The 25,950-nt window shown below is 45.6% G+C and overlaps 1 protein-coding gene across 1 annotated transcript in view; it reads right to left on the bottom strand.

The window, feature by feature from the left end:
* TTLL6 (tubulin tyrosine ligase like 6) overlaps positions 1-25,950 on the bottom strand; it is a 94,212-nt gene that overhangs the window by 67,421 nt on the left and 841 nt on the right. Inside the window, 2 exon segments of the mRNA XM_075559640.1 lie at positions 4,866-4,980; positions 5,140-5,278. Coding sequence (XP_075415755.1) covers positions 4,866-4,980; positions 5,140-5,278 — 254 coding nt within the window.

Genomic DNA, 25,950 nt, shown 5'->3' with positions numbered 1-25,950 from the left:
TATAATTAAGATCATTTGATGCATGAAATCCAAGATAGATAAACCCTTTAGAAATAGTAATGGGAGTAATGATTCCTTGAGAGTACGGAAAGGGTGGGGGGACTAATTTTATTTCTTTTTTTCCCTTCATATGATGGTTTATCTTTTATTTGTTGAGATAAAAACCAAGTGTTATTTCAAACAATGACAAACCACCAGAAGTGTTATAACATTTTGAATCATAATAAAGTTTACAAAGAGTAAGAGCTATATTGGCATGTGTAATATAAGTATTACATTAGTAATATTTTTCAGGAATGTTGGTGGTGTGTTGAGTTAAGCATTGGGTTTAACTATGTGTTGGAATAGACAGGATGATGGTGGATTGGGTTGTATGCTATTTTTCACTTGCTGCCCCTGATATATATTTCCTCAAGGCTATTGGATAAATCCATACGTTCTTGCCCTCTAAGCCAAGGAGCATTCAGTTGATAAATGGGTGGAGCTGTACTTGGGTATTCATTCGGTAGCAGCACCTGCAAGCAAAGGATCCATTTGGGATTTTTTGTAGTGTCACTAATTCTAGTACAAAATATTTTGGCACACTCATCAACGACACACCATTCATCGCCATTTATAGCAGCCATTGCTTCAATTTCCTCATTCTGCCTCTGGTTAGCTGCTGGATCTCCCTCAGCCATCTGGCCACAGGAGCAATTGGACACAGACTGCCTGGCCAGGTCCTCAGCGCAGGGGCGGGCTAATTTTATTTCTTGACTGTCACCTCCATGGATACTGATTGTGGATTCAAGCAAAATGACATCCTTGGCAGCTTCAAGTTTTATCTGTTTATCATGTTATGTTAGTCCAACTGCGAGTAGTTTGCTTTCATTACATCCATATTGCAGACTGGAGTTTTGTATCTTCATCAAATTCCTCTTGGTTTTCAGCCAGCAAGCTTGTTTCATCTTCCTATCCCAGGTCGTGAAGGAGCTTTCCTCCAGTCTGATGCAATGTTCTTCTTCAGAGAGTCCAGCTTCTCATTGTTTTGTTTTGTTTTTGTTTTGCTTCTCATTATTATTTGCCCAGCACACTCCAAGCCAAAGAAACCCACCACCAGGGAGTCAATTGTGACTCATAGTGACTCCATAGGACAGGGTAGAACTGCCCCTGTAGGTTTCTGAAGCTATAAATCTTTACAGGAGCAAAAAGCCTCCTTTTCCTCCCATGGGAAGGCTAGTGGGTTTGAACTACTGAGGTTGAGGTTAGCAGACCAATTCGTAATCCACTACATCACCGTACAGATTGAAAAAAGTATAATAAAACCCTGATCCGCACCGTCCCTGTTTTTAAACCATTCAATCTTCCCTTGTTCTATTCTAGCAATTGCCTCGTGATCCATATACAGGTTCCACATGAGTATAATTAAGTGTTCGAGAACTCCCATTCTTTTTGATGTCAGCTACAGTTTGTTAGGATCCACACAGTTGAATACCTTTGCAAAGTCAATAACACACACATAAACATCTTCCCTGTATTTTTTCTTTCAGCCAAGACCCATCTGACATCAGCAATGGTATTTCTCCTGCCCCATCCTATCCTGAATCTGCTTGAATTGCTGGCACCCCCCTGTGGATGTGCTGCTGCAACTGCTGTTGAATTAAATTTTTAAAATTACTTGCATGTGAAATTAACAATACTTTAAACCTTTTCCTGCACTTTGTTGGGTCTCCTTTCTTTGGAATAGATACAACTATAGATCTCTTTTAGTGGGTTGGCCAAGTATTCCAATTTTCTTGGCCCATGCTTTCAGTGCAGCTTAGCATTCTTCCTGTTTTGACTGCAGAAAAGGCTTTTGTTGGCCACCAGGGGGAAGGAGTGAACAATAGGATAATTCCAGGCATACAATTCCCTGCCACTGAGTTGATTCTGACACATAAGGACCCTATAGGACAGGGTAGATCTGCAACTGTGGGTTTCAGAGATTGTTATTCTTTTAGAGAAATAGAAAACCTCATCTGTCTTCCAAGGAGTGAAAGGTGGTTTTGAACTGCTGACCTTGTGATTAACAACCCAATGCATAACCACAACTTAAGCCACCAGAGTTCTTTCCATGCACACATATTCAGGTTTTTGTTTGTTTTTGGCTCATTTGCACTTCCGAAGAGCTACACAGGTTCACTATGCTCTTTGCCTCGGGAAGTGTTAAGGGAAGAGGCAGAATATGGGACATGTTGCGTGCTTTATTTTGCAAAGCTGAATTAATGTGGGTATCCTATAAATGGAGGAAAGACTAATCTGGTACTTGATTGGTAGTTGATTCAGATAAGAATGATAGGGGAACTATATTTCAAGGTTTAGCCAGGTTTTTTGTTTTGTTTTGGACCTCTAATCTTGAGGGAAACCTTTTGTTTCCAATCTGTCCTGATGCATAGAGCTCTAGAGCATCTTCTGTGTCTGCCTGTGGTCTCCCTCTCTCCCTCACATAGATGTCCCTTTGCCCTATTTTTCATCTCTTGGCCTTTCTTTCCGACCGTAAGCATCCATCTGGAGGCCTCAGGGAAAGGAGCACTTCATTGTTAGATGCTGTCAAGCCTGTTCCAGTTCATCGTGACCCAACAGTCAACAGAGTGAAGCACAACTTGATCCTGCGCTATCCTGGAACTTGGTCTTATGCTTGAGCCCATTGTAACCGTGGCCACGGTGTCAAGCCACCTTGTCAAGGCCCTTCTTCTGTTTGGCTGCCCTCCACTTGGCAGTTTGGCACGTCTTCTTGTGCTGAAGTGAGAAGGGTGTATAATGCTCCTTCAAGAGGCTTTGCCTCCTGTCCTTTGGACGTGTTATCAGGACAAACCAATCCCTGGGAAAGGACAACAGGCTTGGTAATGTAGAAGGTCAGCAAAAAAGAGGATGGACAGGAGCTACAATCATGGGCTCAGACGTAACAGGCGTGAGGATGGCCAGGACCAGTCAGCGTTCTGTCGTACATGGGGTAGGGTCACTAGGAGGGGGGACCGAAGGCACCTAACTATGGGGTACACAAAGATTTCTCCCAAGTTGTCTCCCCCAAACATATGCCAAACTTAGTTGCTTGCTACACATGGTAAACACTTGGAGGTCCATGAAAGTAGGTCAGAGGTTATCCCCCCCCAAGGGTTATCGGCCACTTAGAGCAACCAGACAGTGTAGTCTGGCCCACCCTAAGTAGGGCTCACTCCCTTCTGAAAAGAATCATAGTAGATTGTTTCCCGGAAGGAGAGCCCAGGGAGGTCAAGCCCACTCAAAGGTGACCAAGGTTAGGCCGCCATCATGAATCTAGGGCCCACCCATCTTGTCACATGTATACCCCTAGTCCCTCCCCTTCCTAGTAAGTGTGCACCTTAGCTGATCCCCTTCCTGTCACGCTTATGCTCACTGTACAGCCCCTTCCTGTGACGTGTGGTTCCCTGTAATCACACCCCCTAAGTATACATGGGCCTTGGCCAGAAATAAAGAGAGACTCCTCCTGGCCTCTCTGCTCACGCTGGGCGTGGACCTGGCTGGTGAGGTTGTGGCTGTCCAGAAGGCGAGGATGCTACTATGAAATATGTCTGACTCTTTCATTTTACTCTTTCCTAGCTCTCCTACCTTCCATGACTTTACCACAATCTTTATGTATTTTAACCATATAATTGTGTTTACCGAACCATTGATTAGTTGTGGGGGGCTGGTTCCCCCCACACCTAACAAACAATTTCAGCTCCGAACCAACAGGGGTCTGTGGTAAAACATGGACAAACAAGAGAAGAGGAGGGTCACTCACCTGTCCAAAAGCTTTGCCAATAAGAAATGCAGAGAAGGATTGGCCACATTCATTGAGATCCTCAAGAGCTTTTCTGGCTGGGAACCATCTTTTCTTCGAGGAACCGAGTTCTGCAGCAAGATTGGAAGAGGCAGTCATTCTGTCACCTCAACGTGCAGTACCTCCGCACCCCAGCTCCGCCCACTGCTTATCAGCAAAATGACCCCGACCAGGATGCCTTATAAGTAAAAGGCAAATAAGAATTCATTTCAAGGGATTCTTTCAAAGGTTCGTATTAGTCATGTTTTTAAAAGCAGTGCTTGGCCCCAAATAGGGCTATCTTTTATAATAGAAACACAATGGATTTTAAAAAACAGTAAAGAAAGAAAAAAGAACATGGTGGTAAAGATTGGCACACACACTAAATAACCTATTGACGTGCCTTGGGAGAACAGGTGCTTGAGAAACATGAACTCCCATCCCACTTCAGGCCCAAACTTGAGTTACACTTTTTTTTTTCCTGGGGTTCAAATCCCAAGGGAACTGTTTCTCAAGCCTGGGCGCTTTCTCTCAGGCATGGGGAGAAGTAACAAGTGGAGGGGAGAGACCATGAAGCGTGGGGCGTCTGCAGAAGACTGCGTGGGGCATAAATCGGGGGTAGGGTTCTCCACAAAGGAAGAAAGGGGACGCCAAGGGCGCAATGAAGGGGAAGGAAGGAGTGGGCAGAGAGAGCGGCGTGGTCCCAGAAACCCCAGGTCTGGAAACGACTGCTAGTCCAGGAAAACCGGGACAGGGCGGGAAGGGAGGGGTTCGGTAGGGGGCGGGGGTTGGATAGGGCACAGGAAGTACTGGGTGGGCGGAGAAGGGCAGGGTGTGGACAAGCCCTGGCACAGGGCCTGGAGGGTGAAAAGAGGGAGTGCGCGTGGGGTATCTTAGAGGTGCGCCGGGGCAGCCCGAGGGACTGAGCCCCGCTCGGGAGACGAGGAGGCGCAGTGGCCGTGAGGCTGAGTCGCTGGGTGCCCTAGAATGCCACCCAGGGGGCCCGGAGGTGCCCTGGGTGGGAAAACATGGTGCTGTAGACTCGGGCTTTCAGTGGGGACGTCACGGTTCGGGGCTGTCGCCGGGATTTGGGGCGCTCTTACCCGCCACTCCTAATGCCCCGCTCGCCCCCGCCCTGCGGGGCCCGTGTCTCACTCGCAGTCCCACTGGCAGCTCCCCTCCTGGAAGGATCAGGGAGACACACTCCTATTGGCTGCCAGACAACCCCCCACCCCCACCCGCCCTCTTCCTAACTTCGGGCCCACCTGGCCCTCATATTTGCATACAGGGCCTCCTGGCCCTCCGATTGGCCCCTGCGGGGGGGCTGCTGTGCCTCCCACCGCCCTTGCGGATGCAATTAACCGCCCCCGGAGCTCCGCTAGGGAAGCGCCGGAGGTTGTCCGGGGAGACGCAAGGGACGTAGGGGTCGCGCGGACCCCAGCCCGCCGGGCTCCCCCCTCGGAGCGCCCTGCGCAGGCGCTGCGGGAACGCGGGGGACCAGGGGGCGTGTCCGCACCCGCTGACCCCCAGCTCCTGCGGCTTGGGGCAGGCACAAGGGACAGGTCTGCGAGTCTCGGAAACCCTAAGAGAGCCAGACGACGCCAATCAATATGGGAAGAAGTAGAGTCAGTCTTAGAAGCCAGGATGGCAGGACTTCGTCTCATGGATGTCCTGGGGAAAGGACATCGTTCTTGGTAAAGTCGAGGGTCAGCAAAAAAGGAAGAAGACCCTTAAGGAGATGGGGTGGCACACCGGGCCCGACAACGAGGTCAAATGGAACCGTTGTGAGGATGGGCAGGACCTGGCAGTGTTTCCTTCTATGGAACCGCCCCCAACAACAGCAGGAGTTGGGATCCACTTAAGGACAGGGACGGAGGAAGGGGAAATGCCAGCCACAGACACAGGAAACGCCATAGGGAAGAGTTTGGGATTAAGATCTAAATCGCGATCCGGGTAACCTTATTGCTAGGTGCTGGCCAGGCGATTCGTATTCTTAGGGACCCCGTGTACACAGAAGCACCGCGGGGTCCTGCGCCATGCTCACCGCTCTTCTTACGTTTGACTCCATTGTTGCAGTTCCTGCTCAGCTGCACTGACCTTGTACTTTACCCAGCCGGGTGTCCTTTTCCAGAGCCTGGTCTCTCCTGAGAGCCCATCCAAGGAGGTGGGATGAAGCCTCTCTGTCCTCACTCATAAGGAGCATCCTGGCTGTATTTCCTCCAAGACAGATTCCTTTCTTCTTCGCCCGGTCCTTATTCATCCTCCAACTTTCACATGCAGTAAGGCTGTTGAAAATCTCCTGGCTTGGGTCAGGTTCACCTTGTTTCCCAAAGAGGCTATGCCACTATAGATTAGGGAAGTGTAAACATTTGGTTCAGGACCCTCCAACCAAGGCAGTTAGGGTATGACTCATGATTATAAGGCCCTTGATTATAAGATCCTACAACTCCAATTTCCTTTTTTTTTCTTTTTTTTAAAATTAATTTTAACAATTTATTGGGGCTCATACAATTCTTTTCACAGTTCATACATATACATACATCAATTGTATAAAGCACATCTGTACAGTCTTTGCCCTAATCATTTTTTTCTCTTTTCTTCTTTTACATTTTATTAGGGACTCATACAACTCTTAACCACAATCCATACATATACATACATCAATTGTATAAAGCACATTCATACATTCCCTGCCCCCCAATTTCCTTTTTTTAAGGTAGTTCATTAGATCTTTATATTTCATTATTACATCTGAAACGAAACACTAAGACCAGCAGTATTAACATGACTTGGGGGGCTTGTTATAAATCGGTGGTCCTCAACCTTCCTCATGCCGCCACCCTTTAATACAGCTCCTCATGTTGTGGTGACCCCAACCATACGATTATTTTCTTTGCTTCCTCATAACTGTAATTTTGCTACTGTTATGAATCATCATGTAAACATCTGATATGCAGGATGTGTTTTCATTGTTACAAATTGACCATAATTAAACAATTAAAGCATAGTGATTATCACAAACAAGGTCATTATATATTGTGAAATAGGTATGTGCTTTCCGATGGTCTTAGGCGACCCCTGTGAAAGAGTCCCAGAGGTTGAGAACCGCTATTATAAATGCAAATTCTCTGACCTCATTGTAGGCACCCCCTGCTTGTTTTGAGTCAAATGCAAGAATTACCTGAACCGATAAGCAGGAGAAATGCCCCAAAGCGATTTACTTTGCTCTTAGGTAAGGTTAGAGATGGTCTGCTCTTCAGCTTAAAACAAAATTATCCAGAAAATTGTTTTATCATTTTACTGGGGGCTCTTGCAGCTCTTATAGCAATCCATACATCAATTGTATCAAGCACATTTGTGCACATGTTGCCATCATCATTTTCCAAGTATTTTCTTTCTATTTGAACCCTTGGTATCAGCTCTTCTTTTTCTCCCTCCCACCCTCATGAACCCTTGATAAATTATAAATTATTGTTATTTTTAAATCATTTTACTGGGGGCTTATGCAACTCCTATCACAATTCATCCATCCATCCATTGTGTGGAACACATTTGTACATTTGTTGCCATCATCATTCTCAAAACATTTTCTTTCTACTTGAGCCCTTGGTATCAGCTCCTCATTTTTCCACTCCCTCCCTCTCCCCCTATTGTTATTTCATATCTTACACTGTCTGCTGTCTCCTTTCACCCACATTTCTGTTATTTGCCCCCCTGGGTTGGGGGTTATACGCTGATCATTGCGTTCAGTTCCCCCTTTTTCCCCCTTCTCCCACCACCTTCCCCCTACCCTCTCATGGTATCACTACTCCCATTATTGTTCCTGGGGGCTTTATCTGTCCTGGATTCCGTGTGTTGGGAGCTCTTATCTATACCAATGTACATGCTCCAGTCTAGACAAATGTTTAATGTAGAACTGGGTCGTGATGGGTGGGGGGTGGGATGCCCAATTGTCTACAGATGTGCTTTGGGTCTCCACTGCGACCCCACTCATTCATATCAATATGATAGTTTTGACTCTTCTAATACCTAATGCCTGATCCTGTTGACACCTCATGATTACATAGGCTGGTGTAATTCTTCCTTGTGGGCTTTGTTGCTTTCCTGCTAGAATGCCACTTGTTTAACTTCAAGCCTTTAAGACCCCAGATGCTATTTCATCTAACAGCCAGGCACCGTCAGCTGTCTTCACCACATTTGCTTATGCACCCATTTTGTCTTCAGTGATCATGTTGGGAAGTTGGGTACTCCAATTTCTTTCAAGAGCACACCCAGGTGACTGCCCCTCTCAGGGAAGGTTAAGGAAGTCCTAGTAACCCCCTTTCACTTTTCCAGTGGATACTATTGATGGACAGGGATCTGAACATGGAAGAATTGATCCAGGAAGTTCCCCCCTGGCAATAATCCCCATGCTTAGGGCAAACAGAACTCTATCAAATGGAAGATCGGTCTGTGTGGAGCAACAACTTAGGGGTTGTGGCTCACAGTGCAACCGTACTTGCATAGACTCCACGCCGACAGTGGAGTGCTGTGTTATTGGAAAAATTGATGATGTTACCAGGGCAATTGCCTTATACCGAGGGGGGGATGTTTGACTATGTTTTAATTTTCTGTTGCTATGGTTTTTTGTTTTCCTGCCTTTATTTTGTTTGTTTTTATTTATTTTTGTTGTCTGCTAGTTGGTTTGTTGCTGTTGTTGGTCCTATGGGGTTTTGGCTTTGTCATAATACGGACCACCATAGTAAATCTGAGTTGTGGATATCCCAGGGATAAGCAGATGGATTCTGGGGCTCCATTTGCCTCTAGCCCCAACCCAAGAACAGCTAATTCTGATCACATGGTTCTGCTCAGTACTCACCTTCATGAAATGGTCCCTGAAGATAAGGGAGCTACAGCAAAGTGGTGCAGAAAGTAGATGGTGCCTGGCTATCAATTGGAATAGTACCTGGGGTCTTAAAGGCTTGTCGTCAAGCAAGCAGCCATCTAAGTAAGGAGTCAACTAAGTCCATCTGGATGAAAACACACCAGCTTGTGTGATCCAAAGACGACAATAGCAAAATTCAAATATGACAAAGGGAAAAGTACCAGAGCCTAAATTGTGAACGCCCAATTGGTAGAAGGCTATGGAGGACAGTGGGAGCCCAACACCCATCTGCAGATCAAGCCACTGCAGGGTAAGGTAGTTTTGGCAACAGAAAGAAAGAAGGCAAAAGCGGAAACAGTTTTAAAGGCTTGTTTCAGAGCAAGGTTCACAGGTCCCTAATTGGGGCTAGAGAAGGCATGTTGTCTGGGTGAGAGGTGAAGAGTTTTATAGCCTAGGCCTTGGGGAGGGAGGAGCTGGGGGATTTTCCATTCCAGTTTGGCTGTCCGCAAGGCGGGGTACAGCATTCAATGTTATCTACTACAGTTAGCCTCCTGCATCTGGGCTTGGAAGGTCACCAAAGGGGAGGGGGAGGTTTGGTTTTTCAGCAGGTCCTCAGAGTGTTTTTCTCTTGCTCAGGATATTTTTCCACTTGCTTCCCCCGCTAACTCCCATTTCTGCCTAACAGATCCCCTCGAGCGACAGACAAGGGTCTCCAACAGCTGTACTATCAGACAGGGATCATTGTGCTCGTGATGATTCTGACTGAACTTGGTACTTGCTCAGTTGACCTCCCGCTTGACCCAACCTGAAATTGTTCTATGTGCAAGTATTTCTTGCTTGTTCCATGACAAAAATTTCTTCCCTGGCCTTCTAAATACTGATGGTGGTCTTTTCTTTCTTACTTTTTAATTTGTATTTTTATCTTTGTATTATTATTTTATCCTTACCCTTTTACTTTGTTTCGGTTGGATTTTCCAGTTTGTGAAGCACAGATGGAGTAGATGAATAGATAATACCTGGTGCAAGGGTTTTATTGGGGGGTAGGGGGGCTGGAGATAGGGAGGGTGAGGGAGTTGGAGAAGCAAACAAAGGTCTCAGTGGAGGCAGAATGTATGTGAAGATTCAGAATGGATTTAAGGCTCCTACTGTAAACCACAGCCAGCTGCAAAACCATTGCTCAGAAGTTAAGCTCTAATACCGAGCTAACAACAAGTTCAAAGGAATAATACTGTGGATCCTTACTCTCTACTGAGCACCTGGGCAAGATGGATTAACACCATGCCCCGCAGCAACAATGGGTTCAAATATAAGAACAGTATCACGCAAGTGTGGCACCGAATTGGGCAGTGTCTTGTTCTGTGAGTCAGAACCCACTCCCAGGTATCTAACAACAAGAGGCGAGGGTGGAGTTCCCTGCTGTGCGCTCAAAGAGGAGGGACGCGGATGAAGAAAAGAAACAGTCTCTTCTTGGGAAGCTGCTAGTGACTGGGAACAGACTAAGGAGAGAGGACAGGATGCACAGCTCCGATGTGGAGCATGTCGGGGACAAGCCTGGGATGTTTCCTGAAAGATGTCAACTTGTAGCAGGTTCATGGGAAACTTTGTACCTGGGAGTCAGCCCGGCACTGTGATAGGGTACTGAGGAAATGACTGGAAATCTCCCTTTCACCTGCCTGACCTGCCCAGGCAGAAGGCTGGGAACAAAGGCCTGCTCAGCCCCACACAGACACAGAAAGCCTTGCTTAACTTCACCCTGCGGGGAATAAAGGGAATGAAGGGCCTGAGCAGAGGACTGGCCCATCTGCTACTCTTCCAGAACCCTCTCTGTCTTCGGGTCCTCTTCCCTCCAGGTGGCCTTGGGCTATAGCGCCCCTCCCCCGTCTGAGACCCTGGGGCTCAGGTGATCACTCAGCAGATGCTTCCACAAGACCAACTGTCCCAGCTCTTTCCCCCTCCCCCCTCCCTCCTCTTTCTTTCCCCAGTGTCCTACCAATCTGCCCTGCCAGGCTAACTCTTTGGTCCCTAGTCCCTCTGGAGTGATATTGTGATGGAAATGAGGAAGAGGATGCAGGAGGGAACAGCAAAGATTTACGGCTTCCAGAAGGTTTCCATTAAAATCCCTGACAATTGGTTATTTATGAGCGGGCTGGCTGCAATGGAGCTAATAGGACAGAGCCTGGCACCGCTTTCCTTCCAGGGCTGGTGACAGGGACAAACACGGGGTGAACGGTAGAGCGAAGCAGGCTGCAGCCCTCCCCGAAGAGCGCATTGGTGATTTGCGCCAGGCAGACCAGAAACAGACACATCCACAGGACAATCGCAGAGGGACTTTCTGAGGCTCGGTGTGAAAGCTAGGAGCCCAGTGTTGAAGGGCCCTTCCTGTTCCCACAAAGTTAGGATTTTGTCCTCTCCCTTTGTGTGCAGGGAGAAAAGAAAAAGAAACAAACAGACCTGGGACTGCCTTTTTTTTTTTAACCGTCATTTTTGTTCAATGGCACTCATTTGACTAAAGAAAACCGAACAAAAACCAACCAAACACACCCCACTGCTACTGAGTCCATTTTGGCTCAGAGCAACGCAATGCTGCCCCATTGGGTGTCCAAAGCTGTAATCAACCTTTTGGGAAAGCTGACTGCCTCCTCTCTACCCCAGACCTGAGATTGAGCAGCCTAGTGCACCTTCTAAGTCAATAGACACTAAACACATATTAAAACAATAATAATAAAACAAGAAATCCCTCCAAGCTTTGTTTGTTCTGCCATCGACACACAGGCTCTCCGTTGGAGATGCTTTTAAATCCTCCATGGAAAAATGGGAGTCCTGCTTTTGCTCCTCTGAAGTCTCTCCTCCCTGGGCCCATCAAAATGAGGAAATCTTGGCTTATGTGCCAGGGCTGGGGCGGGGAGCAGAGGTGAGGGAAAGGTGCTTCTTTGAAAAGGAAGTGTCTTGAGCCCCACAGTTATTTTCCTTTAAAGCCGCCCTCTAAGAAGGAATGCCATTAAGGTCTGTACAGTCCTAGACGTCCGAGTCTGTCACTCCGCAGAGCTTTCTCTCGGAGCTCACCTGGCAGGCCTCCTGTGTCCAGATGAGGAAACTCAGGCTCAGAGACCTGAGACGTCCCAGGATCTCACAGAGGGGTCATAAAACTCACCGCTCCTGTTTCCACAGACACGTTACTGTTCACCATCCTAAATCAGCTCGTATTGGCCTATTAAAGCTTCAAGCCTGCATTCGACAGACTACAATCTGACCTGATCATTAGACTTTGCCCAGAACTATCTTTATCATGAGTTTTTCCTTTCTATGAAGGATTAAGTGTGAACTTTAGACATGGGGTGTGGGGGCGCGCGTCTTCTTTAAGACAACTGTCCGATGCTTACAAAGTAACCCCTAGAGCTAAAGCCCAACCCCCGCCGTCTTTAATATGAAACACATAGAAATTGATCGTGCTGTCCAGCACCTTTCAGGTGCCTGTGGCGTGCGTGTGTGTGCGCGTGCGCACCTGAATGACTTGCGTGGTCAGGGAACTTTCACCTATTTTATTTAGGTTTCCTTTATTTTTTTAAATTTCATCTGAAGCCAAATACAATTGGCAGCCAGTAAGTACTAATTAACTGCAAAGAAGTAGGAACACTCAGATTACTCCAGTAATTATGGAAGCCTTAAGCAACGATTTTCCTCAAAAAAATAATTAAAAACAAAACAGAACATAAAACCATTGAAGCTTCACCAGTTCCTATCAGCCAATAAACCTGGATTATGGCCCTTGGTCGCCCTTCAGGTTCTGAACAGAAGTCACCCCTGAGCCAGAGTAATTAATGATTCAAGATGGCGGGGCTGTATCTACCAGAACAAAGTACAACGGGCTATTGAAGAAGGAGGGATGGGCACAGGAACCACAAAGGGAAATGGGATAAGTTGTGGTCCAGTGAGGGGCTTGCAATGGATGAGTTGACACAAAATGTGTATGAATTGCTGAATGTAAACCTGATTATATGCTCTGTAAACCTTCATCTAATTCACAATAAAAGGTAATACACACACACACACACACACACACACACACACACACACACACACTGGGCGTAGCAGCGTCTGCTGCTATTGCTGCCCGAGGTGCCCTGCCAGGTGCCTCCCCAGCACAGACGATTACACCTGGCACTGTGACACCATGGTGGCAAGGTTTAGTGCATTTGCGCTGACGGACGCGAGATGGCGGACGGTGCAGAACTAAAGATCAGAAAATCCAGAGACTGTGACTGCTAGCTGGAGGTCCGGAAGCAGGCCGAGACCCATGAACTGCCCGGAGGAGATCCCGAGCAGAGCGCATGTCTTCTTGTGGACACCGAGCTAAGTCAGTTTCTGAAGACATTCTCAGTCGATGGCAGCAAGGTGATCAAACTGCCCTCCTCACATCCCCTTCCAACCCCAAACATCAGCCCTGAGGGTACAGGAGGGGGTTGGGGATGGGGCGTGGGGGTGGTCAGCTGATATTCTTGATGATTGTATAACCCCACTGGAAGGGCATGAACAACAGAATTGTATGTGAATGGATATAGTGGACGGTGTAAGATAAAGCAAAATGAATGAATGAATGAATGAAGGTTCTTGTGGGGGAGGGAGGGGATATAGGAGAGCTAATATCAAGGAGTTCAGGAAGAAAGAAGATGTTTTGAAACGGATTGTGGTAGCAGTTGTACAACACTGCTTGATGTGATTGAACTATGGATGTTATGATCTCTCTAAGAGCTCCCAATAAAATGATTTTTAAAATATTAATAAACTATTAAAGTTGTCAAGGATGTCATTTTCCTTGGATCACAACCAACGCCCATCTAAACGGCAGTCAGGGAAACAAATGGTGTACTGAATCAGGCAAATCTACTACAAGAGTTCGCGTTAGTGTTAAGAAGCAAAGATGCAACGTGAGAAGTAACGTGCACCTGGTCCAAGACATGGCATGTCCCAATATAGTATAACTTCCACGTGCCCTGGAAAACCACTACAAAAATCCATGCCAGCTGTCTTAGTGAAACAATCAGTTTGTTGCTGTGGCCTGGGATTGATCCCACAATGCCCATCTCTGAGGCCTGCCCATCTGCTCTGCTGTGTATGTTCTCAACAACAACAAAATTTTAAAGGGGGGAACCCCCAGACAACTCTGCAGTATTCCTCCTACGGAGTCCAAGTAAACGCATAGTGACCCTACTGGTCAGGGTAGAACTGCCCCTTTCGGTTTCCAGGATTCATATTTTTTTTTTTGTTTTGTTCTCCCCAGGACTCTTTACAGGAGTAGAAAACCCTATCTTTCTCCCTTGGAGAGGCTGGTGGTTTCAAACTGCTGACCTTGCAGTGACCACTGTGCCAACAGGGCTCCTGGAAACCCATATGGGAGGTCTCTCCGTATGTTCATCACACAAAAGGAGCTTGGCTTTTTTTGAACGTGTGTCGGAGGGCACTGAGAGAGCCCCCTGATAATTAGGCTGCTCAGTCATGAGCGATGGAAGCTTCTATTGCACCTTGCCTTTTTCAATCCCGCTCCACAGTCTGGGGAAAATGGCTTCAAGAAGTAGTTCCTGTCTATTTTTAGGGCATCTTTTTCTTGATGTAGTTGACTCCTAGAAACCAGCTCTGGGGAAAGCAGCCTGCCTGCAGATGGAACGACAGGCGCGTTACCTGAGCGCTCCCTACATTCAAAGCAGTTTGGTTAATTCCACGGGAGACACACAGACACATAGCCAAAGGGTTCCAAAGTGCTTTGGGCATCCATTCCCCATTTCCACTTATTTAGGTGGGTTACGATATGCCTGTTTGCTTTTATAAAAATATGAATGTGTTTTTAATGGTGAAAAGGCTGTGTTTTACAGTGGCAGCTCGAACTTAATTTCGAATGTCCACAGAAATTCAGCTTCCACTGAGTACGTTGTCCATTGCGCTAAAACCAAACCAAATGCCCACAGTCGTTGAGTGGATTCTGACTCATCGCACCTGTAGAGGACAGAGCAGAGCTGCCCTTTCGGTATCTAAGACTGTATGGATGTACTAGACCAAACAGCCTCAGCTGCCTGCAGAAAGGTTGGTGAGTTCGAGCCACTGCCCTTGGGGTTCATTATATTTTCATGCAAATAATGTATGCCTTACTGTTTTTACAAGCCACGAAGCCTGGCACGTTGATCTAATAAGTACAACAGTACACGTTGCAGACCTTAATTTCATTTATTTCCCTCTCCAGAGATTTGCTTCCAGTTGATCTAGCAGCCCTGGTGGTGTGGTGGATTAAGTGCTGGGCCGCTAACCAAGCTGGGTGATTAGGACCCACCAGCCATGCCTTAGAACAGCGGTTCTCAACCTGTGGATCGTGACCCCTTTGGGGGTCCAATGACCATTTCACAGGGGTCGCTCTGTTCATAGCAGTTGCAAAATGCCAGCGATGAAGTGGCATCGAAAATAATGTTATGGTTGGGGGGGTCACCACCACATGAGGAACTGTGTGAAAGGGTCATGGCATTAGGAAGGTTGAGAACTGCTGCCTTAGAAGATACGGCTGTCTGGTCCTATAAAGATTTCCAGTCTCCGGCAAAAGACGTTTCCTGGGGGTGTGGTTTACTTCCTACACACATGAGCGGTGTGGTATCACTTGCTTGTTTTTCGATGGGGTTGAATCCTCTATCTGGCTCCTAGACCTCCAGGTCTTTGGATCTGACTCAACAGCCTGCCACATTGTCTGCCCAAACTGGGAGCCATATGTGGCTTACGGTCTGGCTTGTCATCTCATCTGCTGACCTTGCATTCGTTCGCTTCTCCAGGCACCAGGCTGGCCGGCTGACTTTGGGTTCATCTGCCTCTGGAGCCACTAGCTTGTGGTGTTCTTGCCCACCTTGGGGTGATCAGCCTCTGATGCCAGGGCAGTCAGGAGAAACCTCTAGCTTAACACCTGACCACAGACTTGGAAACAGACCGGACTTGCTCACTTCTACAGCTGTGGGAACCATTTTTTCCTGATATAAATCTCTGTCTCTCTCTCATACACACATACATCGTGAGTTCTGCTTCTCTAGAGAACTCAACCTAACACATGGAGTCAGGACTCAGTAATAGCTCATAACCTCCCACCAACCAAATGCATTGGATCTCAGTTCTAACGCACAAGGAATTACCCAACTCAGCCCTTTTCGCTTTGAGCTCATGATGAGGATGATCTAGCTATCTATCTATCAATAATTTGTTCTATTGGGGGCTCTTACTGCTCTTATAACAGTCCATACTACATCAATTGTGTCAAGCACATGTTGCCATCATCATTTTCAAGACATTTTCCTTCTACTTGAGCCCTTGGTATCAGCTCCTCATCCCCCCCCCCTTCCTGAACCCTTGATAAATTATAGATTATCATTATGTTCTTTTTTTTTAAATTTTAACAATTTATTGGGGCTCATACAATTCTTTTCACAGTTCATATATATACATACATCAATTGTATAAAGCACATCTGTACAGTCTTTGCCCTAATCATTTTTTTCTCTTTTCTTCTTTTACATTTTATTAGGGACTCATACAACTCTTACCACAATCCATACATATGCATACATCAATTGTATAAAGCACATCCATACATTCCCTGCCCCAATCATTCTCAAGGCATTTGCTCTCCACTTAAGCCCCTTGCATTAGGTCCTCTTTTTTTCCCCCTCCTCCCTCCCCATTCCCCCCTCCCTCATATGCCCTTGGTAATTTATACATCGTTGTTTATCATTATGTTCTTATCTTACACCATCTACTGTCTCCCTTTACCCATGAGTTCCCCCTTTCTATCCCATCTCCCCCCACCTTCTCCCTACCCTCATGGTATCACTACTCCCATTGTTCCTGGGTGGTGGTGGTGGTATCTGTCCTGCACTCCATGTGCACAGAGCTGTTATCTGTACCAGTGTACATGCTCCGGTCTAGCCAGGTTTGTATGATAGAACTGGGGTCATGATAGTGCAGGGATGAAGCATTAAAGACCTAGAAGAATGTTGTATGTTTCGTCGGTGCTATACTGCACCCTGGCTGCCTCGTCCCTTCCTTGTGACCCTTCTATGAGGGGATGTCCAACTATCTACAGATAGGCTTTGGATCTCCACTACGGCCCCACTAGTTTACATTGGTATGATTGTTTTGGGTCTTCTGATGCCTGATATCTAATCTTGTTGACCCCTCGTGATCACACAGGCTGGTGTGCTTCTTCCATATGGGCTTTGTTGCTTCCCTGCTAAATGACCATTTGTTTAACTTCAAACCTTTATGATCCCAGACACTATATCATCTAATAGCCAGGAACCATCAGCTTTCTTCACCACATTTGCTTATGCACCCATTTTGTCGTCAGGGGTCATATCGGGAAGGTGAGCACCACAGAATGCCATGTTATTAGAACGAAGTGTTCTTGCATTGAGGGAGTACTTGAGTAGAGGCCAATGCCAGTCTGCTTCCTTAATACTTAACCTATAAATATATGTACATAGGTCTATATCCCTATCATCATATATTAATATATTTACATATGTACATGCGTATATTTACACCCTTTGCCTCCTAGTTCTTTCCTCTGTTTCCTTTTACTTTCCTCCTGCCCCACTATCCTGTTCGACCTTCATTTGGCTCTCTGTACTTCCTCTTGGCTACATTGCCCTTGATCAAATCCCACCAAGCATTCTACGTCCTCCTCGCCATCAATTTTAGATCTCTTGTTGTTCCCTTGTCCCTGGGTCTTTTGGCTTTCCCTTCTTTCTCCCCTCCCTCCCCCTCCCCTCTCTCCCCTGCTACCCTGTCAGGCCATTGTTTTCTTTCTAGATAGAGATGAAAAAAAAAAAAAAAAAGAAGAGAGGGGAGAAAAAAAGGCCCTATAAATAGTCCCAGGTGTGTCTGCTGACCCTTGTGCGTTTCCTGATCAAGTCTGATGAGGTACCAAGTCTGAAGTCTATTTTCTGGATTCCTTAGGGACTTACTTCATTGTTTTGCTCCCCTTGCTGCTCTGTTGTGCCGTGTGTGTGTGTGTGTGTGTGTGTGTGTGTGTGTGTGTGTGTGTAGGGGTTGTGTGTGCCAGCCTGGGCACAATACCACACATGTCTTCAGTGCCGTCCCCTATAGTGTTGTGGGTCAGTGAGGGAACATTGCGTCTTGTGGTTTGGCCGGCCCTACGGTCCTCTCTGTTCCTTGGCTGCCCCAAGCAGGAGTGCATCCTCAGGGCTTGATGGGCCAGGATACGATTCTCTCTCTGCCTTCTCTCTCTGTCTCTCTTTCCCTCTTAGTTTGCTGCCATGTGGGCTGGGCAGACCGGCCACTCTCCCGAGCTGTATCTTCAGTGCTGGCCTTTGTGGTGCAATTGTCTTAGGAGGGGTCGAAGTAGCTTGGATGGGTGCCGGCCCTGCACACCTCTCTGTTTGTTCGCTGCTGATGGATATGTCTTTGTGGATTCATTTTTCCAGTTCTTTTTCCTCATTTTCCCATTTGTGAATAGACAATTCTGTCTTTCTGCTGCTCTGTTGCTTGTTTCTTCTGCCCCCACAAAGACTTTCAGCTAGAAGTCAGTAGTGTAGGATTTGCATTTAATTCCTAACATAGTTGTCAACAGTTCTAAGATTTAGATTTATAAATTGAAAAAAGTCATGCAATAACTAGCAAAAAGAGCACAAAATTCATTGTGAGGGATACACAAAGCAAGAGTGTCTTACTATGCTAAAAGTGTATGAGTAAGGTGACTTATGATCATTGATCAAGGCCAAATAAGACCATAAAATAAGCAAACCTAACATAGCTGAATGGTTTTACTTCATCAGATCTGATAAGGCTTTCTCATTCAACTGTTGAAGCAGGAGCGATCCTGTATCAGTTGTGCTGTATCTGGATCCTCCAATTAAAAGCTAGAGTCCTAAAACTACCATAATAATTATATGAACACAGGTGGACTCAGGATCCCTGTTGATCGTGGATGTCCTTATGCCAGCGAAGGCTTTCCTTTGTTTATGCTCCCAATTGATAGCACCAGGCTTTCTGGAGTTCAAGGTTCAGAAATCGGACTGAAAAGCAATAGGAATGTAATTATCAACTTAAAGCAATAGAAACAAGGACCTGGTTTCAGTTGTTTACTTTCCAATTACAGGGGCACTGCCAACACAGTCTATTACTCCTTGGTCATGGCGCGTACGCATTTTAACGTTCCCTGAAACAGATGATTTGGTTTGCCCACACCCAAGGAGCTGTGTGAGGTATGCCTGACTCCTGAAGGTTATAAAACAGTGCACTTGACCTGCTTACAGGTAAAAGCCCACTGGTCTCACAACATAACGCATAGCCTCCTTCTTCTCATTGTTTGGTCTTTCTCTCTCTCAAACTTGGCCATATTACAGTCTGTACTTTGTAAATTGGCAAGCTACAGAGTCTGGTGGTGATTCTGGCGACAACAGCTTCAGGGCCGAAACTCTTCTTGCTCGCTTTTTCGTGCTGTTGGAAGTTAAGACCCGTGTGGGGCCATTACTGCCGCACAGAGCTGGGCAGGCTGGAGCTGAGGGGAAGGGGAAAAGCAGGCACTTGCTAGTTGGGCGGCTTCTTCTAGGTCTGCCTCCTGCTTCTCCGAGTTCCCACCGGTGTCACCCAGATGCTGTGGCTCTGCACATCCAGTGCAAACTCACTAGCCATGAGTAGCTATTTTATCTATTTTAATTTAAGTAAAAAAGCAATGTCTTAGTCTCACTCACTTTCACTGCCATCAAGTCAATTCCGACTCCTAGGGACCCTACAGGACAGTGTAGAACTGCCCCTGTGTTCTGTAGCCACTTAGTGGTTAGTAGCTGCCTGTGGGAAACAGAAGGATTTCTCCCAAGCTGTCTCCCCCAAATAGATGCCAGACTTAGCTGCTTGCCAATGACTATACACTTGGAGGTCATCAGTAGATCAGGGGTCATTCTCCCTAAGGGTTATCAGCCATCTAGAGCGAGCAGTCACCACTGTTTATCCCACAACAAGTAGGGCCCACTCCCTTCTGATCAGGATAGTAGTTGTCTGTCTCCTTATAGGAGACACCAGAGAGGTCAAACCCATCCAAGGATGACCAAGGTTAGGCTGCCATCCTAAATCTAGGATCCTTCCATCTTGTCACATGTATACCCCCAATCCCTCCTCTTCGTATTGCGTCTATTTCCCTAGACCACCCCCTCTCATTACTGTATTACCTATAGCACAACCCTTTTCTGTGACGTATGTCCTCACCTGTAATTAGGGGGCTTGCATGTCCCCAGAGAAGATAAAAGCCTGGGCTAGCATTAAAGATCTCTCCCTCCCTCCATGTGGACCATCAAGCAAGGCTGAGGTGAGCATGCTACCATGAATTGTGACCAACTCCATTTATTTCAATACTTCTCTTCTATCTCTCATGCTCTCTGTAACTTTACTATGATCTTTACTTATTATCGCTGTACAATTGCGCCTACCGGACCCATAATGATGTGTTAGGGACTGGCTTCCCCTGACAGCTGCCCAGCAAACACAAAGTGCCACTGAGTTTTCCACCATTGCGGAGACTCCATTGGATAGCCCTCCTGGGACTGCTCCTTCCCCTACCTCCCATTTCTCGCCCATACCTCTTGCCAGGCTTATTATCTAAATAAGTCAAATGTTGCTTCTTCAGGAAAACTTTCCTTCTATGCCCCCTGGAAAAAAATTAAACCTGTGATATTCTAGCATTCTAGAATTTCCTCTTCTGAATCATATGATGTGGTGTTATAAGCATGCATGCTTTTGTCTTCCCTGATGAATCACTGAATTTAGACCTCAAGGCAATCACTGGGGGTGGGGAGTGGGGGTGGGAATACTAGTCACTGAAGTCATTGGGCAAGCAACTTTTCTATCTCTCAGCATCTGTTTTCTCATTTCTAAGATAGGGATAATGCGTGTGTGTTAGTCTGGGTTGACTAGAGAAACAAATTTAGAGACGTTCATATATGTATGAAAGAGAGCTCGATATCATGAAGCAATTGCATATTGAGAAAACATTCCAGCCCAGATCAAGTCTGTAAATCCGATATTAGCCCATATGTCCGATATTAGTCTATAGATTCCTCCTCAGGCTCATACGGCACATGCCATGATGCAGAATGCAGGAGGATCAAAGGCTGGTGAGTGGAAAGTCCTGTGGGTCCAGTGGCAGTGGAAGCATCTCCAGGGCTTTGGCTGCCATCAGTGTGGCTTGTCAACAGGAATGTGAAGCAGAGAGAGAGTGTATCCTGCCTCTAGGGATGAAGACAGGAGTTCCCAGAATCCCAGGAGAAGGCCATGCCCACACTGAGGCATGATTGACTATGACTTGATTGACAAGCTAGACTCCACCCCTTTGCTCAGGTTGACAAGAGATTATGTAACTGCCACAGAGTGCTTTCCTTGTAAAGTTAAATAAAATAATCCATCTGGTGGACAGTTTCTGCCACAGAGTAAGTTCCCCCCCTCTCCGTCTTTGTTTGCCACGGTGTCTTGTACTTACTGGGCCTGACTCTTAGCAGTTGAAACATAGAGCTGGAAGCTCCTCCAGGGAAGTTCAACTATTAATTCCCATTCCTTTAATATCCAACTAGAGAGGGCTGTACTTGCAGCTTTCTTTCTTTCTTTTTACAACTTTTATTGGGGGCTCTGACAGCTCTAACCACAATCCATCCATCCATCCATTGTGTCAAGCCCATCTGTACATATGTTCCCATCATCTTTTTCAAAACATTTTCTCTCTACTTGAGCCCTTGGTATCAGCTCCTCATTTCCTGCCCCTCCCCCCACTCTCCCTCCCTCATGAACCCTTGATAAATTATAGATTATTATTTTCATATCTTGCATCATCCTCTGTCTCCCTTCACGTATTTTTCTGGTGTTTGTTCCCTTGGGAGGGGGTTGTATGTTGATCCTTGTGATCGATTTTCCCTTTCTTCCCCCACCGTCCCCTTATCCTCCTAGTATCTCTATTCTCATTATTGGTCCTGGGGGTTTTATCTGTCCTGGATTCCCTGTGTTGCGAACTCTTATCTGTACAGTGTACATGTTCTGGTCTAGCCAGATTTGTAAGGTAGAATTGGGGTCGTGATAATAGGGAGTGGGGGGAAATACCTTAAAGAAGCAATGGTTCTCAACCTTCCTAATGCTGAGACCCTTTAATACAGTTCCTCATGTTGTGATAACCCCCAACCATAAAATTATTTGTGTTGCTACTTCATCACTGTAATTTTGCTATGATTATGAATCAGGCGAGCCCTGTGAAAGGGTCGTTTGACTTGTAAAGGGGTTGCGACCCACCGGTTGAGAACTGCTGAACTAGAGGAAAGTTGTGAATTTCGTCGGTGCTGTGCCGCACTCTGACTAGCTCGTATCTTCCTTGTGGCCCTTCTGACAGGGGGTGTCCAGTTGACTACTGATGGGCTTTGGGTCTCCACTCTGCCACCCCCCTCATTCACATCGATAAGATTTTTTTGTTTTTTTGAGGGGGTCTTTGATGCCTGATGCCTGATCTCTTCTTCCATGTGGGCTTTGTTGTTTCTCAGCAAGATGCCCGCTTGTTTATCTTCAATCCTTTAAGACTCCAGATGCTATATTTTTGATAGCTGGGCACCATCAGCTTTCTTCACCACATTTGCTTATGCACCCATTTTTGTCTTCAGCAACTGTGTAGGGAAAGTGAGCATCGCAGAATGCCAGGTTATTAGAACAATTATTAGTTCTTTTGTTGAGGGAGTACTTGAATAGAGGCCCAATGTCCATCTGCTACCTTGATACTTAATGCATAAATATATGTATAGATCTATTCCTCTATCATTATGTACAAATGTATTTACATATATACCTGCCTGTATTTAGACCTCTATAAATGTTCTTTGCCACCCGTGTCTTTCCTCTATTTCCTTTTACTATCCTCTTGTCCCACTATCATGTTCAGCCTTTGCTTGGGTTTCGGTAATTCTTGGCTACATTGCCCTTGATCAAGCCCCCCTAAGCATCCTATGCCCTCCTGACCATCAATTTTGGATCACTTGTTCTTCCCTTGTTGCTGGTTTTGTTGGCACCCCCTTTCTTAAAAAATTAATTTAAAAATTTCAAATTAAATTTTAAATAAAATTTAAAAATTAATTTAAAAATATTATTTTAAAATCATTTTATTGGGGCTCATACCACTCTTATCACAATCCATACATACATCAATTGTGTAAAGCACACTTATACATTCGTTGCCCTCATCATTCTCAAAATTCACCTGCTTGGGTTCCTGGAATCAGCTCATTTTCCTTTTTTCCCTCCCCCTCCCTCCCCACTCCCCTCCCTCATAAACACTTCATAATTGATAAATTATTGTTTTATCTTATCTTACACTGCCAGGCATCTCCCTTCACCCACCCTACCATTGCCCATCCCCCAGAGAGGAGGCCATATCTAGATTCCCGTGATCGGTTCCCCATTTCTATCCCCCTTCCCTCCCGGTACTGCCACTCGCACCGTGGGTCCCGAGTGGTTCATCTGTGGTTCATCTGTCCTAGATTCCCTGTGTTTCCAGATCCCATCTGTACCACCATGCATCCTCTGGTCTAACCAGGCTTGCAAGCCAGAATTGGGACCATGATAGTTGGGGGGAGGAAGCGCTTAAGAACTAGAGGAAGGTTGTGAGTTTCATTATTGCTACTCTGAACCCTGAGTGACTCATCTCCTCCCCACTACCCCTCTGCAAGGGATGTCCAGTTTTCTACAGATGGGCATTGGGTTCCCATCACATGCTCCCCTCATTTACGATGATGATTCCCCCCACTACCTTTGTTGCTTGAAACCTGGTCCCCTCGGCCCTTCATGATCACACATGTTGGTGTGCTGCTTCCATGTGGGCTTTGTTGCTTCTGGGCTAGATGGCCACTTGTTTACTTTCAAGCCTTTAAGTCCCCAGACTCTATATCTCTTGATAGCCGGGCACCATCAGCCTTCTTCACCACACTTACTTATGCACACAATCATCTTCAGCGTTTATGTGGGGAAGGTGATCACACAATGATGGTTTTTGTTCTTTGGTGTCTGCTACCTGATCCCTTCAACACCTCATGTTCACTTAGGCTAGTGTGCTTCTCCTCTGTGGGCTTTGTTGCTTCCGAGCTAGCTGGCCACTTGTTTGTCTTCAAGCCTTTAAAACCCCAGACACTATATTTTTTTATAGCCAGGCACCATCAGCTTTCTTCACTACATTTGCTTATGCACCCATCTGTCTTCAGCGATCATGTCGGGAACGTGGGTATCATGAAATGACTGTTTAGCTCAACAAATAAATAAATAAAATAAACCAACATCAAAAAAAGAAAAGTCCTCAAACAGTTCCAGGTCTGCCCATTGACTTTTATGAGTGTTATCCAGTTGAGTCCGCTGGGGTGCCACGCCCTGGTTCCCAAGGCATTCCTTGGGGACTTTTTTGCTTTGCTCCCCCTGCAGCTTTGACACTTCTTTTGGAATTAAATCAGACCAATGTGGTTGTTTTTAATTCTGTTCTGTTGAAATCAGTTCCCCCAAATATAATGAAAAGAATTGATTGATAAGGCAAAGTTCAATTTGTTCTTATCAAAATAAGAATTACCTTAAGTCTTATTACTGGCTCTGTGGAAGGACAAAGTTGTTGTGGGAGTTACATAATCTGTCAACTTGAGACTTAAGAGTGAAGGGGTGGAATTTAGCCTGCCAATCAGGTTGCAGCTTGATGACCTCATTTGGAGGCACTAAGGAGATAAATAGTTCGCTGGAGGCGGCATGCTCACTCCCTGAGAGACATTCCTGTTGACATGTCACATGGAGCTATGCTAGAGCCCTAGAACTGGAGGAACCACATGGAGACCCCTGCCAGTGCTGAGGTGCTTCCACCAACACCGGATCTGCAACTTTCCACCCACTGGCCTGTGATCTTCCTGCATTCGGCATCATCGCATGTGTTGCATGAGTCTGAAGAGGAACTTACAGACTGGTATCGGACACATGGGCTAATATCACACAAATGGACTTGATCTGGATGGGGCTGGGATGTTTTCTCAATATACAATTGCTCTTTGAACTCTCTTACACAAATATGAGTGTCTATGAATTTGTTTCTCTAGTCAACCCAGACTAAGACAGTTATATCTATAAGATGAATTTGAAGTTTAGTTTAAGGTATTTGTATTGGCAAGAAGTTGGAGTGGCATTGGATAATATTATATAATAGCTTTGGATTGGTGGACACAACAAAACAAAGACTTTGAACCCAGAAGTTTTAAGAGTATGAGTTATAACATGTTGTTGGATGTTTTTTTAAACATTTAGTTGTTATTGGATGCTTTCTATTGAAGAGTTGGTCTTTTTTAAAAGAAAGTTTTTAAAAAAGGAAAGTTTCCAGAATGAACAATTAAATTACTTGAATTTTTAACCTCCTAGGAAAGTTTCTTGAGTTAAAAGTCATGCTAATTAGAGGTTGAAAACTCTGTAGATAAAAGTAGCTTGTTTTCAGTGCCTTTAAAAAAAACTAGTAAGTAAAATTAAGGGAGATATTTTCAGGTTATCTGTTCCTTTGGTTAGTTTAGTATGAAAGAGTTTAGTCTTTGTTTTGTTTTGTTAATTCAGAAAGTGATTTGAGGTTTTGATAGGTGTCCTATTTGTTGGTTTACTTATCTTTCCGCACCACCAATTCATTTAGGTTGTGTACCACCAGTCTTGCGCAGAGGCAGAACTGGGAATGCTCATTTTCATGCCTGAACGCTAAAGCCGCCTTAGGATCATACATTGTCTGGTTAGACAGCACGGAAAAGTTTCTTTCCAGATTTATACGGTTCCTGCTCCTTGAAGAAGGGGCATTTCTGAGTTTAGTTTTCTAAACATGTGTAGGGTTTAACTGGCATCTTTTAGACAAGAAAAAGGTCAAAAATAGAATTACCTATTTTATATTGAGAAAAATAGATGCTGATATCAATATTACAAGCCTATCAATTCCCCCCTCCCCCTTTTTTAAACTTTCCAACAAGGCCACTGAATAAGATGACTTTAGGGAAAATGACAAATACAGCCTGTCTGTGGAAACCATTCAGAGAAGAGGACAGAGAGCTAGAATAAGGCAGAAATACCTAAATGGAGGCTGACGTAATTTCCCCTGAGTATAACAGAGCATAACCAATTATTCCCCTTCCATTGAGAATACAAAAGAAACTTTAACAGCAGCAGAAGAAATTCAAGTTAATTATAATTTCTTTGCAGAAAAGTAATGAAAGGGGTGGGAGGCAGGGAA

Source organism: Tenrec ecaudatus, chromosome 10 (assembly GCF_050624435.1).
Source record: "Tenrec ecaudatus isolate mTenEca1 chromosome 10, mTenEca1.hap1, whole genome shotgun sequence".
NCBI lineage: Eukaryota > Metazoa > Chordata > Mammalia > Afrosoricida > Tenrecidae > Tenrec > Tenrec ecaudatus.
This window is presented reverse-complemented; position numbering and strand designations above follow the sequence as displayed.